The sequence below is a fragment of the Aquarana catesbeiana genome, linkage group LG03, assembly GCF_042186555.1.
Source record: "Aquarana catesbeiana isolate 2022-GZ linkage group LG03, ASM4218655v1, whole genome shotgun sequence".
NCBI lineage: Eukaryota > Metazoa > Chordata > Amphibia > Anura > Ranidae > Aquarana > Aquarana catesbeiana.
Window position 1 is genome coordinate 527,045,568 of NC_133326.1, and position 19,225 is coordinate 527,064,792.

General features: G+C 43.6%; 1 protein-coding gene across 1 annotated transcript in view; it reads right to left on the reverse strand.

The window, feature by feature from the left end:
• Positions 1-4,847: 4,847 nt before the first annotated feature.
• Positions 4,848-19,225, reverse strand: part of TIGAR (TP53 induced glycolysis regulatory phosphatase) — a 38,436-nt gene continuing 24,058 nt past the window's right edge. Inside the window, exons 4-6 of the mRNA XM_073621251.1 lie at positions 18,635-18,712; positions 17,767-17,877; positions 4,848-10,781 (exon numbers count right to left, since the gene is read on the reverse strand). Of these exons, the coding sequence (XP_073477352.1) occupies positions 10,335-10,781; positions 17,767-17,877; positions 18,635-18,712 (636 nt within the window). The 3' untranslated portion in view covers positions 4,848-10,334. The remainder of the gene's footprint in view (positions 10,782-17,766; positions 17,878-18,634; positions 18,713-19,225) is intronic.

Consider the following 19,225-nt stretch of genomic DNA (forward strand, 5'->3'; position numbering starts at 1 on the left):
CACTAAGGGAGGTGTACGGTGCGTGCGTGGGTGTTAGCGCTACTGGCGCTAACCTGACGCTGCCTGGTGCTTGCTTGCCAGTTCACCAAAATGCTACCAAAAAAACTGTTAGCGATCGTAGGGATCAGGCCTGACTCTGCGAACGCTGCAGTTATGCGTTTAGTGTTTTGTAAGTGACAGTGATCGATCGATACTGCACTTGGGTGGGCTGGGCGGAGGGGCAAAACGCAGGTGCTAGCGGGTATCTGGGCTGATCCCGCTAACACTGTGTTTTTGGGAGCCCTAAACTGCTGGGGACGCCAGTATAGATCTGATCGGATCAGATATTGATCCGATCAGATACTATACCACTAAGGGAGGCGCATGCTGCGTGCGTGGGTGTTAGCGGTACTGGCGCTAATCTGACGCTGCCTGGGGCGACGCATATCACCGCCGGGCGATCAGGGGGCTAAACCTTTATTCGGTAATAAACGGCGGGTGCCCTGACACTATAAAAAATAAACAAACTAACCAGCGTCACCCGTAACGGTTATACGGTGATCAGTGGTGAAAGGGTTAACTAGGGGGCAATCAAGGGGTTAAAACATTTATTAGGTAGTATATGGGGGTCCCTGTCACTATAAAACGCTGACGGCGAACCTAAATATTTACCTCACTAACTAGCGTCACCAGTGACACTAATACAGCGATCAGAAAAATGATCGCTTAGCGACACTGGCGATGGGGGGTGATCAAGGGGTTAAAACTTTATTAGGGGGGGTTAGGGGGGTATCCTAGACCTAAAGGGGGGTAATACTCACTGTCCCAACACTGTAACTGTCACAAACTGACACTATGCAGTAATCAGAAAAAAAAAAAAAAAAACCTGCTGGTGTCAGTTTGTGACAGGGGGGGGGGGGGGTGATTGGGGGGGGATCGGGGGGCGATCGGGGGGGGGGATCGGGGTGTTTTGTATGCCTGGCATGTTCTACTGTGTGTGTAGTGTGTTGTGCACTTACATTGATGTCTTCTCCCCTCGGCGCTGGAACGGAATACCGAGCCGAGGGGAGATGACATCATTTCCTTTGCTGCTGTTTAGCATACAGCAGCAAAGGAGTGTTCCCATTGGCCGGCGGCGATCGCGAGGGGGGGGCCACGAACGGATGGCCTCCCCCTCATCTCGGATCGCCGGGGAACAGAACGGGACCGCTTCGGGCACCGGGGGGGGGGGTCCGATCGGACCCCCCACCCGCGAGAGGCAAATCACGTACATGTACGTGATTTTGCCTGCCCGTGCCGCCTTGCCGACGTAAATCGGCGTTAGGCGGTCCTTAAGTGGTTAAGATCCAACAGATAAGAAGTTGTAATCTCTGCTAAAGTCTGCTTTTTCCATAGCAGTCGCCACGATAGGCTTCTGCCAATCCCTAAAGGATCAATTCGAACAGGCCCTTAGAGAGCTTCCTACACAACTAGCTCAAGATTTGGCTGAACTACCTAAGGCAATATGTTTTGCCATAGATGCCATTAAAGACTCTATTCACCAGGCATCCCGCCTCACGCTTATGCTTGTACATATGCGCAGAACCCTGTGGTTGAAAAATTGGTCAGCAGAAACACCATGTGAACCTCCTAATTGGGTTCCCCTTTCATGGGGAGCGACTATTTGGAGAAGACTTGGATAAATATATCAAGACAATTTCTGCTGGGAAAAGTACTTTACCAGTCAAGAGAAAATATAAACGTTCTTTATTTAAAAAGGACTCTTTCCCCTGCGCCAGGGGCTTTCGCCTCTAGGCAGTGGCGACCGCCTCCATCGTCAGACTGTATAGGAAAAACTCAGGGTCAGACCCAGGCTCAAAAGAAGCCATGGGGTAAAAGGTCTGAAAAACAGAATCCTAAAGCCTCATCATAAAGAGGCAACCCCACCCACCCAAGGTAGGGGGAAGACTTCTGCAATTTTCAGAAGTCTGGAAAAAGGAAATTCAGGACAAATAGGTCATCTCCACAGTAACGCGGGGATACAAGCTGGAATTTCGGGACTTTCCACCATCTCGTTTCCTAAGATCAAGCGTTCCCAAAGATCCAGAGAAAAAAAACACAATCTCTGTTTCAGGCATTAGACCAATTAATATCTCAAGGGGTGATCATACAGATCCCCACCAAGTAGCAAGGTCGGGGTTTTTATTCAAACCTTTTCATGGTACCAAAACCAAATGGAGATCTCAGACCCATACTAGATCTAAGAAAGCTGAATCAATTCCTGAAGATCCGCTCCTTTCACATGGAGACAATCAGGTCAGTAATTTCTATTCTTCTAGGAAGAGAACTTCTGGTGTCAATCGACATCAGGGATGCATATCTGCATTTCCCTATATTTCCTGCTCATCAAAAATTTCTGCGGTTTGAGTTAGAACAACAGCATTTTCAATGTGTAGCCCTGCCCTTCGGGTTAGCCACAGCACCTCGGGTGTTCACAAAGTGCTGGCCCCACCTCTAGCCAGGTTAAGGGCACAGGGCATAACAGTCGTAGCGTACCTAAACGAAGAGTTTGGGTTGGATTCTCAACCTAGAGAAATCTACCTTAATACCGCTAAAAAGGCTGTACTTGGGTCTAAACATAGACACAGCCCAGGAAAGACTATTCTTGCCTCAAGAAAAATTCAACTCCATAAAAGGAACTGGTGCGGAGGGTCAGGTCAAATGGCAATCCATCCATTCGCCTCTGCATGAGGTTGCTAGGAACCATGGTAGCTTGATTCAAAGCTGTTCCCTATGCCCAGTTCCATTCAAGACTGTTGCAGAACAGTATCCTGTCTGCTTGAAACAAAACAGTTCAAGCTTTAGACTTGCCAATACGGCTGTCCCCAAGAGTGGCCCAAAGCCTCACTTGGTGGTCATTAACCCAGAATCTGCTGAAAGGAAAATCCTTCAGATCAGTCATCTGGAAAGTGGTGACGGATGCCAGCCTTTCAGACTGGGGAGCAGTACTAGAAAAGACAGCTGTCCAGGGACAGTGGTCAAGAACCGAAAGAACCTTGCCCGTCAATATCCTAGCGATTCAGGCAGTACGTCTGGCTCTAAAGGCCTGGACTTTCAGGTTACGTGATTGTACTGTCAGGATTCAGTCTGACAATGTCACAGCTGTGGCCTATATCAATCACCAAGGGGGCACCAAAAGTCTCTCAGCGCAGAGAGAGGTGAACCATATTCTAACTTGGGCAGAAAGGAATGTTCCATGCCTTTCTGCAATCTTCTTTCCGGGAGTAGAGAATTGGCAGGCGGACTACTTAAGTTGCCAGCAGTTATTCCCAGGGGAATGGTCTCTTCACCCCGACATATTTCGGGCTCTTTGTCAAAGATGGGGGACTCCGGACGTGGATCTTCTAGCATCCAGGTTCAATATGAAGTTAGTCAACTTTGTGGCCAGGACAAGGGATCCATTCGCATGCGGAACGGATGTGTTAGGGACTCCATGGGATCAGTTCTCACTGATCTATGCATTCCCCCCCTATTTAGTTGCTGCCTCGACTTCTTTGCAGGATCAAGCTGGAAAGAAAGCCGATAATTCTGGTGGCACCAGCATGGCCCAGAAGGTTGTGGTACGCAGAAATCATAAAGATGTGAGTGGAGGGCCCATGGTCCCTCCCACTACGGCCAGATCTGCTCTCTCAGGGACCGATATTCCCATCCTTACTTACGGTCTCTAAATTTAATGGCTTGGCTATTGAAACCAACATTCTAAGGAAACGTGGGCTTTCCGGGTCAGTTATCTATACCCTGATTAATGCTAGGAAGCCAGCTTCAAGGACTATATATTATAGAGTCTGGAATGCTTATATTTCCTGGTGTGAATCCAAGGGCCGACACCCTCTGAGATATATCATAGGCAGAATTCTTGTCTTTCTACAATTAGGGGTACAAATGAAATTGGCCATAAGTACTATTAAGGGTCAAGTCAAAAATCTAATTTCTTCAAAAAATGTAGGCCAAAATGTATTCTGCTACATATTGTTGGTAAAATCCCAATAAGTTAATATGAACTGATTTGTGTGATATAAGTTATAGCGTCTACAAACTATGGTATATATACTGGAATTTATGCAGGTTTAGATGCTATAGTATATTGGATTGGTGGTGATCAGCAACTTAAGTGTGCCTGTGATAGTGTGGTGGGCAATCTGGTGCTACACAGACACTGGCTGGGAGGGTCACTAACTGACCGACACTGATGTCGCTAGTGGCACTAATACAGTGATCAGTGATAATACTGTACACTGTACTAATTACACTGGCTGGGAAGTGGTTAACATCTAGGAGGAATCAAGAGGTTAACAGTTTGCCTAATAAATGTAACGTGTTCCACTTTTACTTGCTAATCTGGCTGTTTTAACTCCCGGCTTTTCAGGGAGAAGAAACAGCCAGATCGCTGCTCTCTGTACACATAGTTCTGTGTGTTTGTAAGAACTCTGTGTGTGATTGGACACAGCCAATCAGCATTCAAGCAAAATCATTCGCTGAAACATGCAAACGCGTGCTGTGTGCAATCACAGCACAGGTCAGCAGGGGGCATGCGCCCCAAACCCGGAAGTAGGCCAGCAATGTACATGTATGTTGCAGAGCCTGCACCTGCCGCCCGCTTGCAGTACATTTTACTGTGAGTGGTTGGCAGGTGGTTAATACACTTCCTGTTCCAGAAAAACAACTGGAGGTAAATAGGGAAATCTCTCCAGAGGGGAAATTCACTCTGAGACAGTTGTCATTTCACCTCTATATCCAAAAATGTGTTAAAAAACAAAAACAAAAATTCAGATACACTTTAACATGGGATTGTCAGCATGGAGTTGACAGAATACACAGGAGCCAATTAATCATTTACAGTATGTTCTTTAATTGTAATAAATTAAATATCATACAAAACAACAACATGCAATATAGTACAGTCAAACATATGTATATGAAAATTTGCAGATCATATTTAGTAATACATCTTGGAGATGGAGCCAACTAAAGACCAGTAGGTGACGGATTCAAGCCAAAACAGTCTAATCTACAATATATTATCTGAGTATATTGTATTATGAATACTGTGGATTATGAGTACTGTGGATTATGTTCAGGATTAGGGCTGCCTATGTTTGGATACTATATGAAGTGGAAGGGTTTCTTTTGGCCCAGGTAGCAGTTGGAGTAAATGGCCCTATGCTATGGTCACAGAGGGTTATGGGAAAAAATGCAGAGTTTTCAGCCAGTAGCATTCCTCTGGTGGCACAGCCATGCCACTAACAGTCCAGACTCCATGTTTACAATAAAGGCCCCAATCAGCTCAAAGTTCCTTACTTCCTGTCTGGTGGAAATGTTTTCAGAAGGACAGAAAGTAAAGGCAAATCTCTCTAACAGAGCCTCAGATAGCAGTGGAAACCAGACAGAGGTTCTATTTCTTCCCCACTGTATCCAAAACTGAGAAAAATGGTTTTGGCTTGACATAACACCCCTCGGCTCCTCATCCTTGATAAACTCCCCACACGCTAAATAAAATGTATTTAGGGAAACCAATAAACTTGCAAATAGGAACATGCTTCTTTCTTTATTAGGCTGCCCCTTTCCCACAGTTCCTACAGGCCTGGGCTCCAAGATCATCTGGTGCATGCACAATGGGAAGTACCAATAGGTACCATGCGGTGCATACATCGTATTGGGGAACAGCCCCCTGGAAGGTCCTGGTGATGTAGCCTTCCAGGGGACAAATGTGAGGCACTGGCTACATCACCAGAACTTACTGAAATGTAGGAAGTGGAAAAAATGCAAGTTAAACAACAGTTGATCGTACAAATGAATTTAAGGATGTGCATGCACCATGGATTTTTGCAGGGGTTAAAGGTCCACTTTAAGCCCATTAAAAAAGTAGCACTTGATTCCCCACATTTGGGTACCAAGAAAACTAGATAAAATGTTTTTGGCTTAAATAAATTTTAGTCATTTTTTTTCAAGGGCTGTTCATAAATATCTACATAATTAGCTATGTACAGTGACCATATAAACCCAGCACTGCAGGAGAACCTCAGGCCCGGATCAGGCAAAGCACAGGTTTGCTTTAAGCCAGAACTAATTTGCCAACAGTCTTGGCATGGGCCCACTGCCACTAACATCTCCTCTCAGCCGATGTCTAATTGGATACCAGTCAGTCAGCATGGAAAATCCCTTGGGAGCCGCAATGAATTGTATGTGTATTTATTGTTCAAGCATTCTTTTGTCTCTTCAAATACCCTGCTGTTTGATAGGGGGTGCTGCAATATGCAGCTCTGGCCATACATACATTTTTAACTGATGTGTGCATGTATGCCAGCTTTGCTTCTTATCGCTCTGTATACACATAGCAATAAAGTAGATCTAAACCCAAGAACAAACATGTAATATATTGCAGCTTATCAGTCCCTAAATGCAGTTGCTGCATTCATTTTCTTTCTTCGAGCCAAGTAGATTTTCTGCAGAAGTACAGAAAACACCAGTTGATCCTGGTAGAAATCCAGTGTTCTTGTAACTTCCTGCACATTGAACTGAAACCTCAAACTATGTTATCAGCTTTCCCAGCTATAAAATACAGAACAACCTCATAAAATGGTTTGTAGTTCATATAAGGAGTGTGTCCTAAGGTGGCAACAGTATGCCTAGATTCACACCTTTGCGTGTTTGCGGCCTGAGTTTGCACGGGCATGGCAGCCCATTCATTTGAATGGGCTACTGTGCCTGTGTTGCCAGAAGAAAAAAAAAAGTGCATGCATCTTTTTCAAAATGCGGCCTGCAGGGAAATCGCATAATAATTTTGACCATGCGATTTCCCTGTGGTTCCTGCACCCGCAAAACACACTATGTTTTTACATGCATGGGGGTGCCATTCAGAATGAACGGCAGCCTCATGTCTTCTCACAGCAGCGCATTTTCACTGCGGATGGGGGTGGTCGCGGGAACCCGCACCCACAGACACATGCATAGGTGTGAACCAAGCCTAAGTGAGCATTGTCACCCAAGGACAGGAAGGGTTACTGGCAGGATCACTAGGTGAAAATAAAAACCCTCTACCTACCTTTTAGCTCATTTTAACCAAAAGGAACCTTGATTTTGAGGTTAGGTTTGCTTTAAAAAGTGTGTGTACACCCTGACAATGAACTTCTCTTATTTGTGTGCTTTTGGTCTGTTTAATACACCATTGGAAGAATTTCATTATATCTCTTTAATAAGCGTTAAAAAAAAAAAAAAAAATCTGACTGTCCTGTGTTCCACCTCGCTTCCCGTGTCATCTCAAAGAATTCTCCTAGTTCCTATCTTAGACTAGAGACATTAGTTAGCCTTTTTGTGTTAGGGACCTTAGAGTGGGAGTGGTTGAGTAGTTTAGCAAAAGACACCGGCCAGGGCTGACACCACTCAGTTCACAAACATGCTGTTGTCAGCCCACAACAGGACTAAAGCCTAGTACACATTCGACCCATATGAATGGCAGCCGCTTCAGCCAGCTTCTCTCGTAGGGTTCGACAAAGGTCTGGCGACCAGCTCCTGATCAGCGTTCTCAGGCAATGGCTGAGAACGCTGACTGGAGTGTTCTGGTGGGGGGGGGGAGGGGGGGGGCATCCCCCTGTCAGAACACAATAGTGCAGAAGGGGATCTCTATACTAACATCATATTTTTAGTACAGCGGCTCCAACCTGAGCGGTCAGGTTTTTTGTTCAACCCACTGGGTCGAATTAAAAAAAAAAAAAATTGTGTGTACTAGGCTTTAGAAGCGGAGTGCATTTCTTGAAGATCAACAGGTATTTTTTTTTACCTGCAGGGTCTCTAAGGGGATAAAACACTTGAAAATGTGCTTGAATTGTTTTGCTTTGAATCAAGTGTAGAGAGATTAGAACATCTGTCAGGTTCTTATTGCTGTCTGTGCCCCATTACGGAGATTCTTCCTCTCAATGTGTCCTGTTTACCATTATCACCAAGAGTCGAAATGAAAGAAAACCCCAAATTTTGGGTTGTCACCAGAACAGGAGAAGAGGGGGAATCTTACAATAGAGATACTAGTTCTGTTGACCCTAGTGGCAACCAGGAATTCCCTCACTTTATAGGGATTTCCTTTCACTTCCCATTTTGGTTATAGCACAGGTAGTAAAGGCAAAACTCCTGAGGCAACACAGATGGCAAGGAACAAAACAAAACAAAAAAAAAAAAAACAACCAGACCCTCCTTTACTCTATCCAAAATGATAGTAATGACAGAGTTCTACTTTAAGTGTGGAAATTCCCTGGCTTTCTGCATCCCTGGGTTTGCATGTAAAGGGTAACCTTTTCAAGCTAAAACACAAGACACATATGGTTAATGCTTCGTTTCACAGTCATCACCTGCACATCGATAATAAAGTTATTATTAGCCCTTTTGAAGATATTTACATGTACTGTTTTAATAATCAAATTCACGCTTAAAAAGCCCACAAAATCTAAAAACAAAAAGTAACTGAATGGAAAGAGATACTGATCCCATCGACAAATACCCAATACTGGGGACGGATAAAAAGTTGTTCTTTAAACATTTATGTACCTTTTCTGTACAGCCTACTGTTCTGTTGGCTGCCATTTTAGGCTATGGAAGGTTTGAACTTGACATTACAATGTGATTGCTAGACCAGAAGTCACCTGTATGGTGTAAAAAATCATTCCCCTTTCTACGGCCTATATTTTAGGCTGGGTTCACACTAGAGATCACAGCGGCTCACAGCAGGAGTCTGGTGCATCTTCATTCACTGGTTTCAGGTCCGATTTCAGCCCGAATTTTGGGCTGAATTTGGACCTGAAAACGGACCAAAATATGCACAAGACCCCTGTGCAATTCACACCAGAGCCACTGCGGAGATGTGAGAGCTGGTCACAATCTCCTGCTATGAGAATTGGATGCGGTGAAGTCCACATGCAATTCGCAACAGTGTGAACCCAGCCTTAAAGATATCTAGCCCTAATGAGCTCTCTAAAGATTTAATTGTTTAGCATTGTTTCATGGCCAGAAAAATACTGGTCTCATGTGCGATGCAAAAGGTAGCCATGAAGGCCGCGCAAATTGACATTTAATTAGTCAATTTGTCATTTAATGAGGTTAATTAGGGCATCAGTGCAGGACAAGGCACACATTTCCCATTGAGCTTATGTAACAGGTGCTCTTTAATAGAGTTACAAGGGAACAATCACCCTTAGTCTGGACCTGTCTGTGCTACAAGAGGAGGAATCAGCATTTTTACTGTTATTTTTTCAAGATGAGAAAAAACATCTATAATTTTGGCAAAGGCGGTAGTGGTTGGCACTTCAGCCCTGCAGCACTGGGGTCCTCGGTTCGTATCACAGCCAGAATACTATATATGTAAAGTTTGTATGGTCTCCTAGTGCTTGTGTGGGTTTCCTCCGGGTACCCCAATTTATTTCCAAAGACATGCTGGTAGAATAATTGGTTCCAGTCTAAATTAGCCCTAGTATGTGTGTGCATATACCGTATGTATGCATGTGAGATAGGAACCTTAGATTATAAGCTCCTTGAGGGCAGGGACTGATGTGAATGTACAATATGTAAAGTGCGGTGTCTGCACTACCTGTAATATATATAAATATGAATATTGCTCAGGCATATTTACCCATAAAGGGAAAGCCAATCAATTTATACAGGGGCACACAGATCTTCTTCTATACGAGTTAATACCTGCTACTCTGGACAAAGTGACTTGGGGATATATCTACAGAACGGGATGGGAGACCATATTTATCTTTCAATATGTCACCTGCAGCGCTCTTACTCCTGTACCCTCCCATGAGGTACTACCCACCCTGCCCCACTCATTGACAGAGACTGTGCCAGGGCATTGATCTGTGTTCAACAAGTTTCCAGCACTGCAAATGCATAATGGCTTGTGCACCACCCACCAGGTTCTCTTGGCCCTGGTTTTGTAAGTTTGGGAAAAAAGACACTACAGGGAATATATATTCTTGAATACTGCTTATTTGCCTCAAAAAATAGTGTACAGATGACAGGTAAACTATATATTACAGTCCCCAAAATGACATCAAAAAGGAGTCTGTTTAATTTGTCCTTCTGAACTTTTTGTGTGATGCTCTGTTCTTTAAGGTCCAGCAAACTCTTATTTTATGTTAAAAAATAAAGGAAGCCCTCAAAGGAGGTTGCACACACTAACAGAATAAATATTAAAAAACCTTATTTGTTTCTTTTTTAAATAGAAGCATCAGGCAAGAGTAGAGTGCATACCTGGCCATGCTGCGAGTCTACGGCTCCCAGCATGCCCCAGGGCACATGGATGTGAAGGAAAATGGAGTTTGGACAGATCATACAACATAGTGGCTGGTATCTGCAATATCCACAAGGTGATCATGGCGATTGATACAAATGCAGCGGATGTCAGGAATACTGAGCTCTCCCGGCTTCAGGCTGATAATAAAGTGGCTGATTCCCGTATTGGGACTGACGGAGAGTTCTCGCGATTTCTTTAGGTCAGGAGGAAATGTAAAATGGAGATCTTCAACAAAGTACTTGATCCAGTTTCTCATGTACGCACCGTGGCTCACCAATAGGATGTTAGCGTCCAGCGTGACATCACTGCTATTGGGGGAATCAGGCGTACGCTCACTATCTTGGTTAGCAAAGGGGGAAAGGTCAAAATTTACCATCCTTTCTCTGCCTGCAGCACCTAGTCCCGACTGGTCTGTGGCACTTGCTTCGTCCAATACCAGGTGGCAGAGAAACTCAAAGAAGTCTTTGGCACGGGCTCTAACCTGGTGAAGAAATTCATTAAACTTTTACCATAACAGACAGGGCACAATAAGACAGTATAGTCATTAGGGTCAGTTTTCTAAAGAGGAACACAATTCATTTCCAATATTTTTTTGTTTTACTTCAAATCACTGAAATGAAAAAATGCTAACAGGTATACAGTAAAGTGCAGGCACCTAGGTCACATATTTGCAGAAGCTTTTTATTGCCTCCCCCCCCCCACCTTTTTCTAAAGGTGGGGCTATTTTTGAAGGGCAAGGCGTTGGCATTTATGGGTAGTGGTGGAGTTTGTCGCTTCCGTTTAACCCTCCCACTGGCCTATCACCATGATGGGCTGCCTCACTGGCCAATGAGAATGCCATGGAGGTGAGAGAGGATAGGCAGGCAGGCCCATTCCTTTAAGGGGACTTGGGCTGCCTCCAGGCTCACCTACCCCACATCTATTCATTCTATGCACGTGCTTCCACTGTGGAGACACTTATAAATTAGTAGTGTTAGGATTGCAAGCAACACAGGGTGCCATGACGAGGCCTTGCAGCTTTCACATGCGTTTGCAAATGTGTGCTAACAAATGTCAGCAGACTAGTTGGTGAGCTGAGCTATGGAACTGTTTTTGTCTTACATGTATATGCCCCTCCATGTGCTCCTTGCTGTGAAGGCCAGTTATAGGTGGGGGCAGTGGCCAGTTTTTTGAGGCAGGCCCATGAGGCAATGAAAGTTGCAAGCACCCCAGGTTGCCTTTACTTGACACCAACTAGTTTTTTTTTTTATATGACCTAATTTCATAGATCAGTTAAAATTTACAAACTACACACTAGGTTAATAGCTTTTGCTTTATTTTGTATGTAAATTAATTTACTTAGGTCATGGGTTTGTGCTACTTAAAATATAGCTACCTTCTGTCTAAAGTTAAAGCTGAACTCCAGGCACAATAAATTTCATTCAAATACACGTCTCTTATTTAGACAATATGTGCTCATCCCACAGTTTGTATTTCAAGCATATCTGAAGCCAAAACGTTTTGCCTTTGTGGGATTTAAAATTGCCTTCAGTTTTTTGCCATCATTAGGGTGATTTCCTTGCACTTCCTGTAGACTCAACAGGAAGCGAGAGGCTCTTTCTCTAATGTGAAGGAAATCTTCTCTTAGGTTATCATGGGAACAAGTGTCCCTGTTGGAAGATTTCACCTCTATTCCTGTTCTGGTGGCAACTGAAAATTTTGGACTTATCTTCATTCTTATTTCTGGTGATACTGGTGGTCAGGACAGTTAGAGAGAGTGAATCCACCTAATGAGGACTCAGACATCAATAAAAACCTAACAAAAGGTTCTAACCCCTCACCGTTCTATAGGAATCAGAAAAAAACCCTTTTCTTTTAGTTATATTGAGAGGAGGGATCACCAACAACGGATAGCCCATAGTAAGCCTATGGTTGACATGAACACTCAGGCATTCCAGCCACTGTCAAGCGTTCTTCTCTCCCTCCAGTAGCTGGCAATAGCTGACACAAGGGAGCTGATCGCGTGACAGGACCAACCCAAGAATAGGTAAGTATACAGATCTTTTTCCCCACAGGGTAGTGAATATAGGTGGGGAAGGGGGTGGGAGCAGTTTTAAGATTATTTAGCTTTAGCCCAGAATTCTAACTTTAATGGTGAGGGTAAGAAAACCATGTTTGTATTGATCAAGCAAGACAAAACGGCATGGCTAAGCAATGAGTGGCAGACAGTGATGGTTTCCACTGACCCACGTTGATAGGGTACACAGGGAAAAATAAAAATAAAAAAAAAATTAAAAAAAAGTCAATCATACAGGGTCCATCGGTAGTGTTTTTAATGCCCCTGTGGGTCACTTGCAATCAGTCTACATGTAAAAGGGGGCAAAAAAAAAAAAAGAGCCACAGACTGCCCTGTGCCATCACCATCTGCTGCTCATCGCTCGCCCATGCCATTTTCGTCATGCTCAATCTACGCCCGATTCAATTTCTTTTTTTTGAGTAGACATTTATCGCTCAGTTTTATTGCACTCTGTATGGCCACCATTAGACACACCAGTCAACAAAATGTATAGTTTACATTAAAACAACATTGTACAACCATAACATATACAGTGTACTCAATTTTTAAAAAATATTTTATTATATCTTTTCATGTGACAACACTGAAGAAATGATACTTTGCTACATTGTAAAGTGATGAGTGTACAGCTTGTATAACAGTGTAAATTTGCTGCCCCCTCAAACTAACTCAACATACAGCCATTAATGTCTAAACCGCTGGCAACAAAAGTGAGTACACCCCTAAGTGAAAATGTCCAAACTGGGCCCAAAGTGTCAATATTTTGTGTGGCCACCATTATTTTCCAGCACTGCCTAAACCCTCTTGGGCATGGAGTTCACCAGAGCTTCACAGGTTGCCACTGGAGTCCTCTTCCACTCCTCCATGATGACATCACGGAGCTGGTGGATGTTAGAGACCTTGCGCTCCTCCACCTTCCATTTAAGGATGCCCCACAGATGCTCAATAGGGTTTAGGTCTGGAGACATGCTTGGCCAGTCCATCACCTTTACCCTCAGCTTCTTTAGCAAGGCAGTGGTCATCTTGGAGGTGTGTTTGGGGTCATTATCATGTTGGAATACTGCCCTGCGGCCCAGTCTCCAAAGGGAGGGCATCGTGCTCTGCTTCAGTATGTCACAGTACATGTTGGCATTCATGGTTCCCTCAATGAACTGTAGCTCCCCAGTGTCAGCAGCACTCATGCAGCCCCAGACCATGACACTCCCACCACCATGCTTGACTGTAGGCAAGACACACTTGTCTTTGTACTCCTCACCTGGTTGCCGCCACACACACTTGACACCATCTGAGCCAAATACGTTTATCTTGGTCTCAGCAGACCACAGGATATGGTTTCAGTAATCCCTGTTCTTAATCTGCTTGTCTTCCGCAAACTGTTTGCGGGCTTTCTTGTGCATCATCTTTAGAAGAGGCTTCCTTCTGGGATGACAGCCATGCAGACCAATTTGATGCAGCGTGCAGGGTATGGTCTGAGCACTGACAGGCTGAACCCCCACCCGTTCAACCTCTGCAGCAATGCTTGCAGCACTCATACGTTTATTTCCCAAAGACAACCTCTGGATAAGACGCTGAGCACGTGCACTCAAGTTCTTTGGTCGACCATGGCGAGGCCTGTTCTGAGTGGAACCTGTCCTGTTAAACTGCTATATGGTCTTGGCAATCTTCTTATAGCCTAGGCCATCTTCATGTAGAGCAACAATTTTTTTTTTTCACATCTTCAGAGAGCTCTTTGCCATGACGTGCTATGTTGAACTTCCAGTGACCAGTATGACAGAGTGAGAGCGATAACACCAAATTTAACCTGCTCCACATTCACACCTGATACCTTGTAACACTAATGAGTTACATGACACCGGGGAGGAAAAATGGCTAATTGGGCCCAATTTGGACATTTTCACTCAGGGGTGTACTCGCTTTTGTTGCCAGCGGTTTAGACATTAATGGCTGTGTGTTATTATTTTGAGGGGACAGCAAATTTACACTGTTATACAAGCTGTACACTCATTACTTTACATTGTAGCAAAGTTTAATTTCTTCAGTGTGGTCACATGAAAAGATATAATAAAATATTTACAAAAATGTGAGGAAGTACTCACTTTTGTGAGATACTGTATGTTTTTTTTTTTTTTTTCCATGAAATAACTATTTAACTATTACAAGAATGCATTTCTCACAAATCTCCTCCTAAAATAACTATCTCCTGATCTTTGTGCATGGCCACCATAAACCCGATAACAGCAAGGGCAACAGTGACGCCTAAAGACTGAAAGACGGTACTACAGTAACATTAGGGTAGAAGAACCATTGTTGAAGTACGTCTTAGCAATACACGTACAGTACATATCCCTAGGTTTTATCCTTTGAAAAGTGCTGCAATCTGAATCAGAAAAAAAAAAAAAATCTTTGCTTTTATTTATATTGAGAGTAGGGATAACCAACAAATGAATGACCCATAGCAAGCCTATGGATGACATGACCACTCATGCATAGAATGTATTAAAGCGGAGCTCCACCTTAAACAAAAATATTAAAAGCCAGCAGCTACAAATACTGCAGCTGCTGACTTTTAATAAATGGACACTTACCTGTCCCAGGGTCCAGCAATGTCGTCAGCCGAAGCCGATCGATCGCTCGTCTCTCGGCTGCCCCCGCCGCCATCCTCGGTCAGGGAATCAGGAAGTGAAGCGTTGCGGCTTCACTGCCCGGTTCCCTACTGCGCATGCGCGATCCACGCTGCGGGTCTACACTGGTCCCCGTTGTGTTGTGGGAACTGTGTGTTTCCCACAACACAAGGGGGGGGGGGGATGGGCGGCGGGCATTTGCGGCTAGCTGCAGCTAGCTATGCCCGGAAGTGGGTGCAGATACCTGTATTATACAGGTATCTGCACCCCCCTGAAAGGTGCCAATCGAGGCACCGGAGGGGGGGAGGAATCCAATGAGCAGAAGTTCCACTTTAGGGTGGAACTCCGCTTTAAGTTAAAAACCTTCTGCCTTTACAATCACTTTAATAATCATTTTACAAAGCTGCACAGATTTGTATCATCTGTTGGGGCCCCTTAACTGCAGAGGGTATTTTCTGCAACAGGTGAACTTAGTCTTTAAACCTCCTTCTGAAAAAGGTGGCTGCTAGGCTAATTATCAGCCTTCAAATACGGTTTTAAATTACTGGGGTTGGTTTACTAAAAGAGTATTCCAAAGTGATTATTTCACTCCCCCATTATATATTTTTAAACACAGAATGTCAGCAGCATAAACTGGTTGCTCTGTACTTTTTTACTACCCTTGGGTATGTAGATCACAGTTTTTAATGCTCAGTGGAATCTCGATCTTCCCTCTCTTCCAGAAAATCCCAGTATGTCCTGAGTCCTTATAGTATGTACTCCTATTCCTTCAAGGTAAACATACCCTCATTTGCTAACATTGTTTCCATATGACTATTTTTTACCACTCCTTTGCCACCCTATGGTATCATTTTTCTTTCCATCAATATCTGCACCAGTAGGACGATGTTCCACACCATTTGTTTGATATCATGTCCAGTGATCTTATGTATAGTACCACTATCTCTAGGTTATATTTATGCAAATTTTTTTTATACTTATTATGAGCACTTTGATAGCACTTGACTCATTTAAAAGCCAAACTCCATGTTCAATGTCCCAAGCTGGCCCAAACAAACCATTTACTACACTTTACAGAACTTTCTGGGCATGCTGTATTAATTGTAAATAGCCTCAGCTACATACAGTATACAGCGCTGTGTTCCAGGAGCAAGATACGAACTTCCCATCCCACTCAAGGAACACAATAGAGTCAGGCCAAACTCGGCTTAGCCATTCAAGGGAAGCTTTGTATTTTATGAATGAATACAAAGCTTCCTCTGATTGGCTGAGGTGGAGAGGCAGGAGTCACGATCTCCGCCTGAGTAGCTTTCCGCCCCGACTCTATATTGTTCCTTGAGTGAGGCATGGGAAGTTCATGTCCCGCTTCTGGAACACAGCGCTGTATACTGTGTGTAGCTGAGGCTACGTACAGTTATTACTGCGCACCCAGCAAGTGCGCCAGTTAGTGCAGTAAATAGTTAGTTAGTGCAGTAAATTTAAAGGCACACTAAATGTGGAGTTAGGCTTTAATATTACCTGACTTTTTTCCAATTTTTATTATTATGATCATTAAAGTGGTTGTAAACCCCATTTGTGAAATCTGACCTGGGCACATAGATCAGTAGTGTTTACTCATCTCTCTCCAAAGCCCTAAGTTCCGTGTCTTTCTGCTGCTCTGTTCCTCTGTTATTAGCATGATAACTTATGACATGTTCTCTGACACAGAAGATAAAAGGAGCTGGAAATTTGTGTTGGGGAGGTAAATTAGAGATAGATAACCAGAGAGTTTGTTTATTCACAGCACATCTCTGCAAGTTTCTTCATGCCTCTTCCTATGTGGAGAAGGGTGTGTGTCTTTCCTCCAATCAGCTCACACACAGTGTATGCCCAGACTCCCCTCCCACTGCTGGAACAGGATGTGCACTTTCTAAAAAGTCCAGAAAGCTGAATACAGCAGATATACATGTAAAACTTATGTAGGGAGATTTGTTTTATCTCTGTGTATCATCTGAGGCTATTCACTACACTGGGTATAGGAGAGGGTTTACATCCCCTTTAAGGTAATGTGCTTCTCATATACAGTATACTGATACACTTCTTAGGATGCTCCAACAATTTATGAACTGGATTTGAATAGTTTCAACATTTCTTAGGCTACTTTCACACTGGGGCATTTTTCAGGCGCTATATGGCTAAATATAGCGCCTGTAAAACGCCTCCCCTGCAGCCCCAGTGTGAGAGCCCGAGTGCTTTCACACTGGAGCGGTGTGCTTGCAGGACGTTAGAAAAAGTCCTGCAAGCAGCAGCTTTCGGGCAGTGTGGGAGCGGTGAATACACCGGTCCTCCACCACCCCTGCCATTGGAATCAATGGGCACCGCTGCCAAAGCATCTGCAAAGCGATTCGGCAGCGATGCTATTAACCCTTTATTCAACCGCTAGCGGGGGTTAAAAGCACCCCGCGTTAAAAGCACCTTGCTAGTGCCGAAAAGCGCCCTTAAAATTAGCGGCGCTTTACCGCTAATGAAAAAGTAGTCTTAATGTTAGTAATGTATCATGGTGTGATTGTGACTCAACTTCTCAAATAATTTTGATTTTAAAATTATAGTTCAAACAAGTAAATCTTTGTACCTACTATTACAAAACAGTCTTTAGTCATCGTTCTTATGATCACTTACTATTTTTTATTATAGGTTATGTTGTAGCCACTGATGAAGGGAGCGGCAATTGACCCCCGAAACCTATTGGCTTTTAGACGCAAATTATACTTAAATTTTTTTTTTTTTTTTGGAAATGTAAGAAACGTTACCTGGTCCAAGGTCTCTCCCCCTGGAGGGGTGTATGAAGGACACTGCTCCCCTGACTTCTTTGCCATAGTTTTCAGCTCACCTAGAGGTCTTCCCTCTGCTATACCATATTTCTAAAACAGATGAAAGTAAAACAGAAAGAGAAGATAAAAACAGTGTAAAAAGTAAAACTTACCAACACCACAGCTGTTTTCCTTTAACCACTTGCTGACCTCGCTCTAGCTGAACAGTTACAGCGCAGTTGTCCAGTTCTGGGAGGGTGTCCATGGACTTCCTCCCAGAACCCCATCCCCTACGCATGCATCAGGCAGGCGCTGTGTCCACAGCTGATCATACGTAAACAGACTTGCCGGTTATCTGCATGTCCTTTCCTCATGTGCTGTGCCTGTGTGAGGAAAGAAAAGACGACAACTGGCAAGGCTGTCAGTATATGGTTTACACATCAATGCCCTGATTATTAGCTCCGCCTATCAGTGCACATCAGTGAAGAAGAAAAATTACTTATTTGCAAAATTTTCGGTCTTTTCTCGTTTGCTTAGCAAAAAATAAAAAACGGTGATTAAATAACACCAAAAAGAAGTTCCATCCGTCTTAAAAAAAAAAAAAAAAAAAAAAAAAGATAAAAATTTTGTTTGGGTACAGTGTTGCATGATCGCGCAATTGTCATTCAAAGTGCAACAGCGCTGAAATGTGAAAATTGGCCTGGGCAGGAAGAGGATGTATTGAAATGGTTAAAGAAAATCTATTATATAAATCAAATATTTAAGTAGTCTGGTTTGAGACCCTTCAATGCAGACTCCTAAATGGTTGCACACAATTTAGTTGCAGTTCTCCTCCATATACACCTCAGTACAAGTTGAAAGAGCTCACCCTCTCCCGTAGTCTGGGGTCATAGTCAATTTCAATGCCCTCGCTGTGCAGGTTATTCTTCATGATGGTACAAGCTGTCTGTGAGACAAAGGAAAAATAAATACTCTAATATTATAAATCTTTGCAATTAAATTTAATGTATTAGTACATTACACCATAACAATCATAAAACAGTTTTACACAATAAAAAGTGAAAGTGTCAGGGTGGAGGCAATAAATCTCCCTCCACTAAGCCTGGCTGCAGCCATTTTAACTGTGGGCAGCTGAAGCTGCTGCCTGTTCACTTCCTGGATTTACACAGGAGGCACACCTCCAGCCCTGCAGCTCTCATTGGCATGACAGGAAGTGGGCTGTATAAGGTATTTACTGGCAGAAAAAAAAGTTTTACTATCCATAGTTAAAACATCAAGGGCAGAAGATTTAATAGATGGAAAGTTGAAAAAATGACTGAAGGTCCGCTTTAAGTGACTTTGAATGTGGCATGGTTGTTGGTGCCAGACAGGCTGGTCTGAGGATTTCAAAAACTGCTGATCTACTGAGATTTTCACACACAACCATCTCTAGGGTTTACAGAGAATGGTCCGAAAAAAG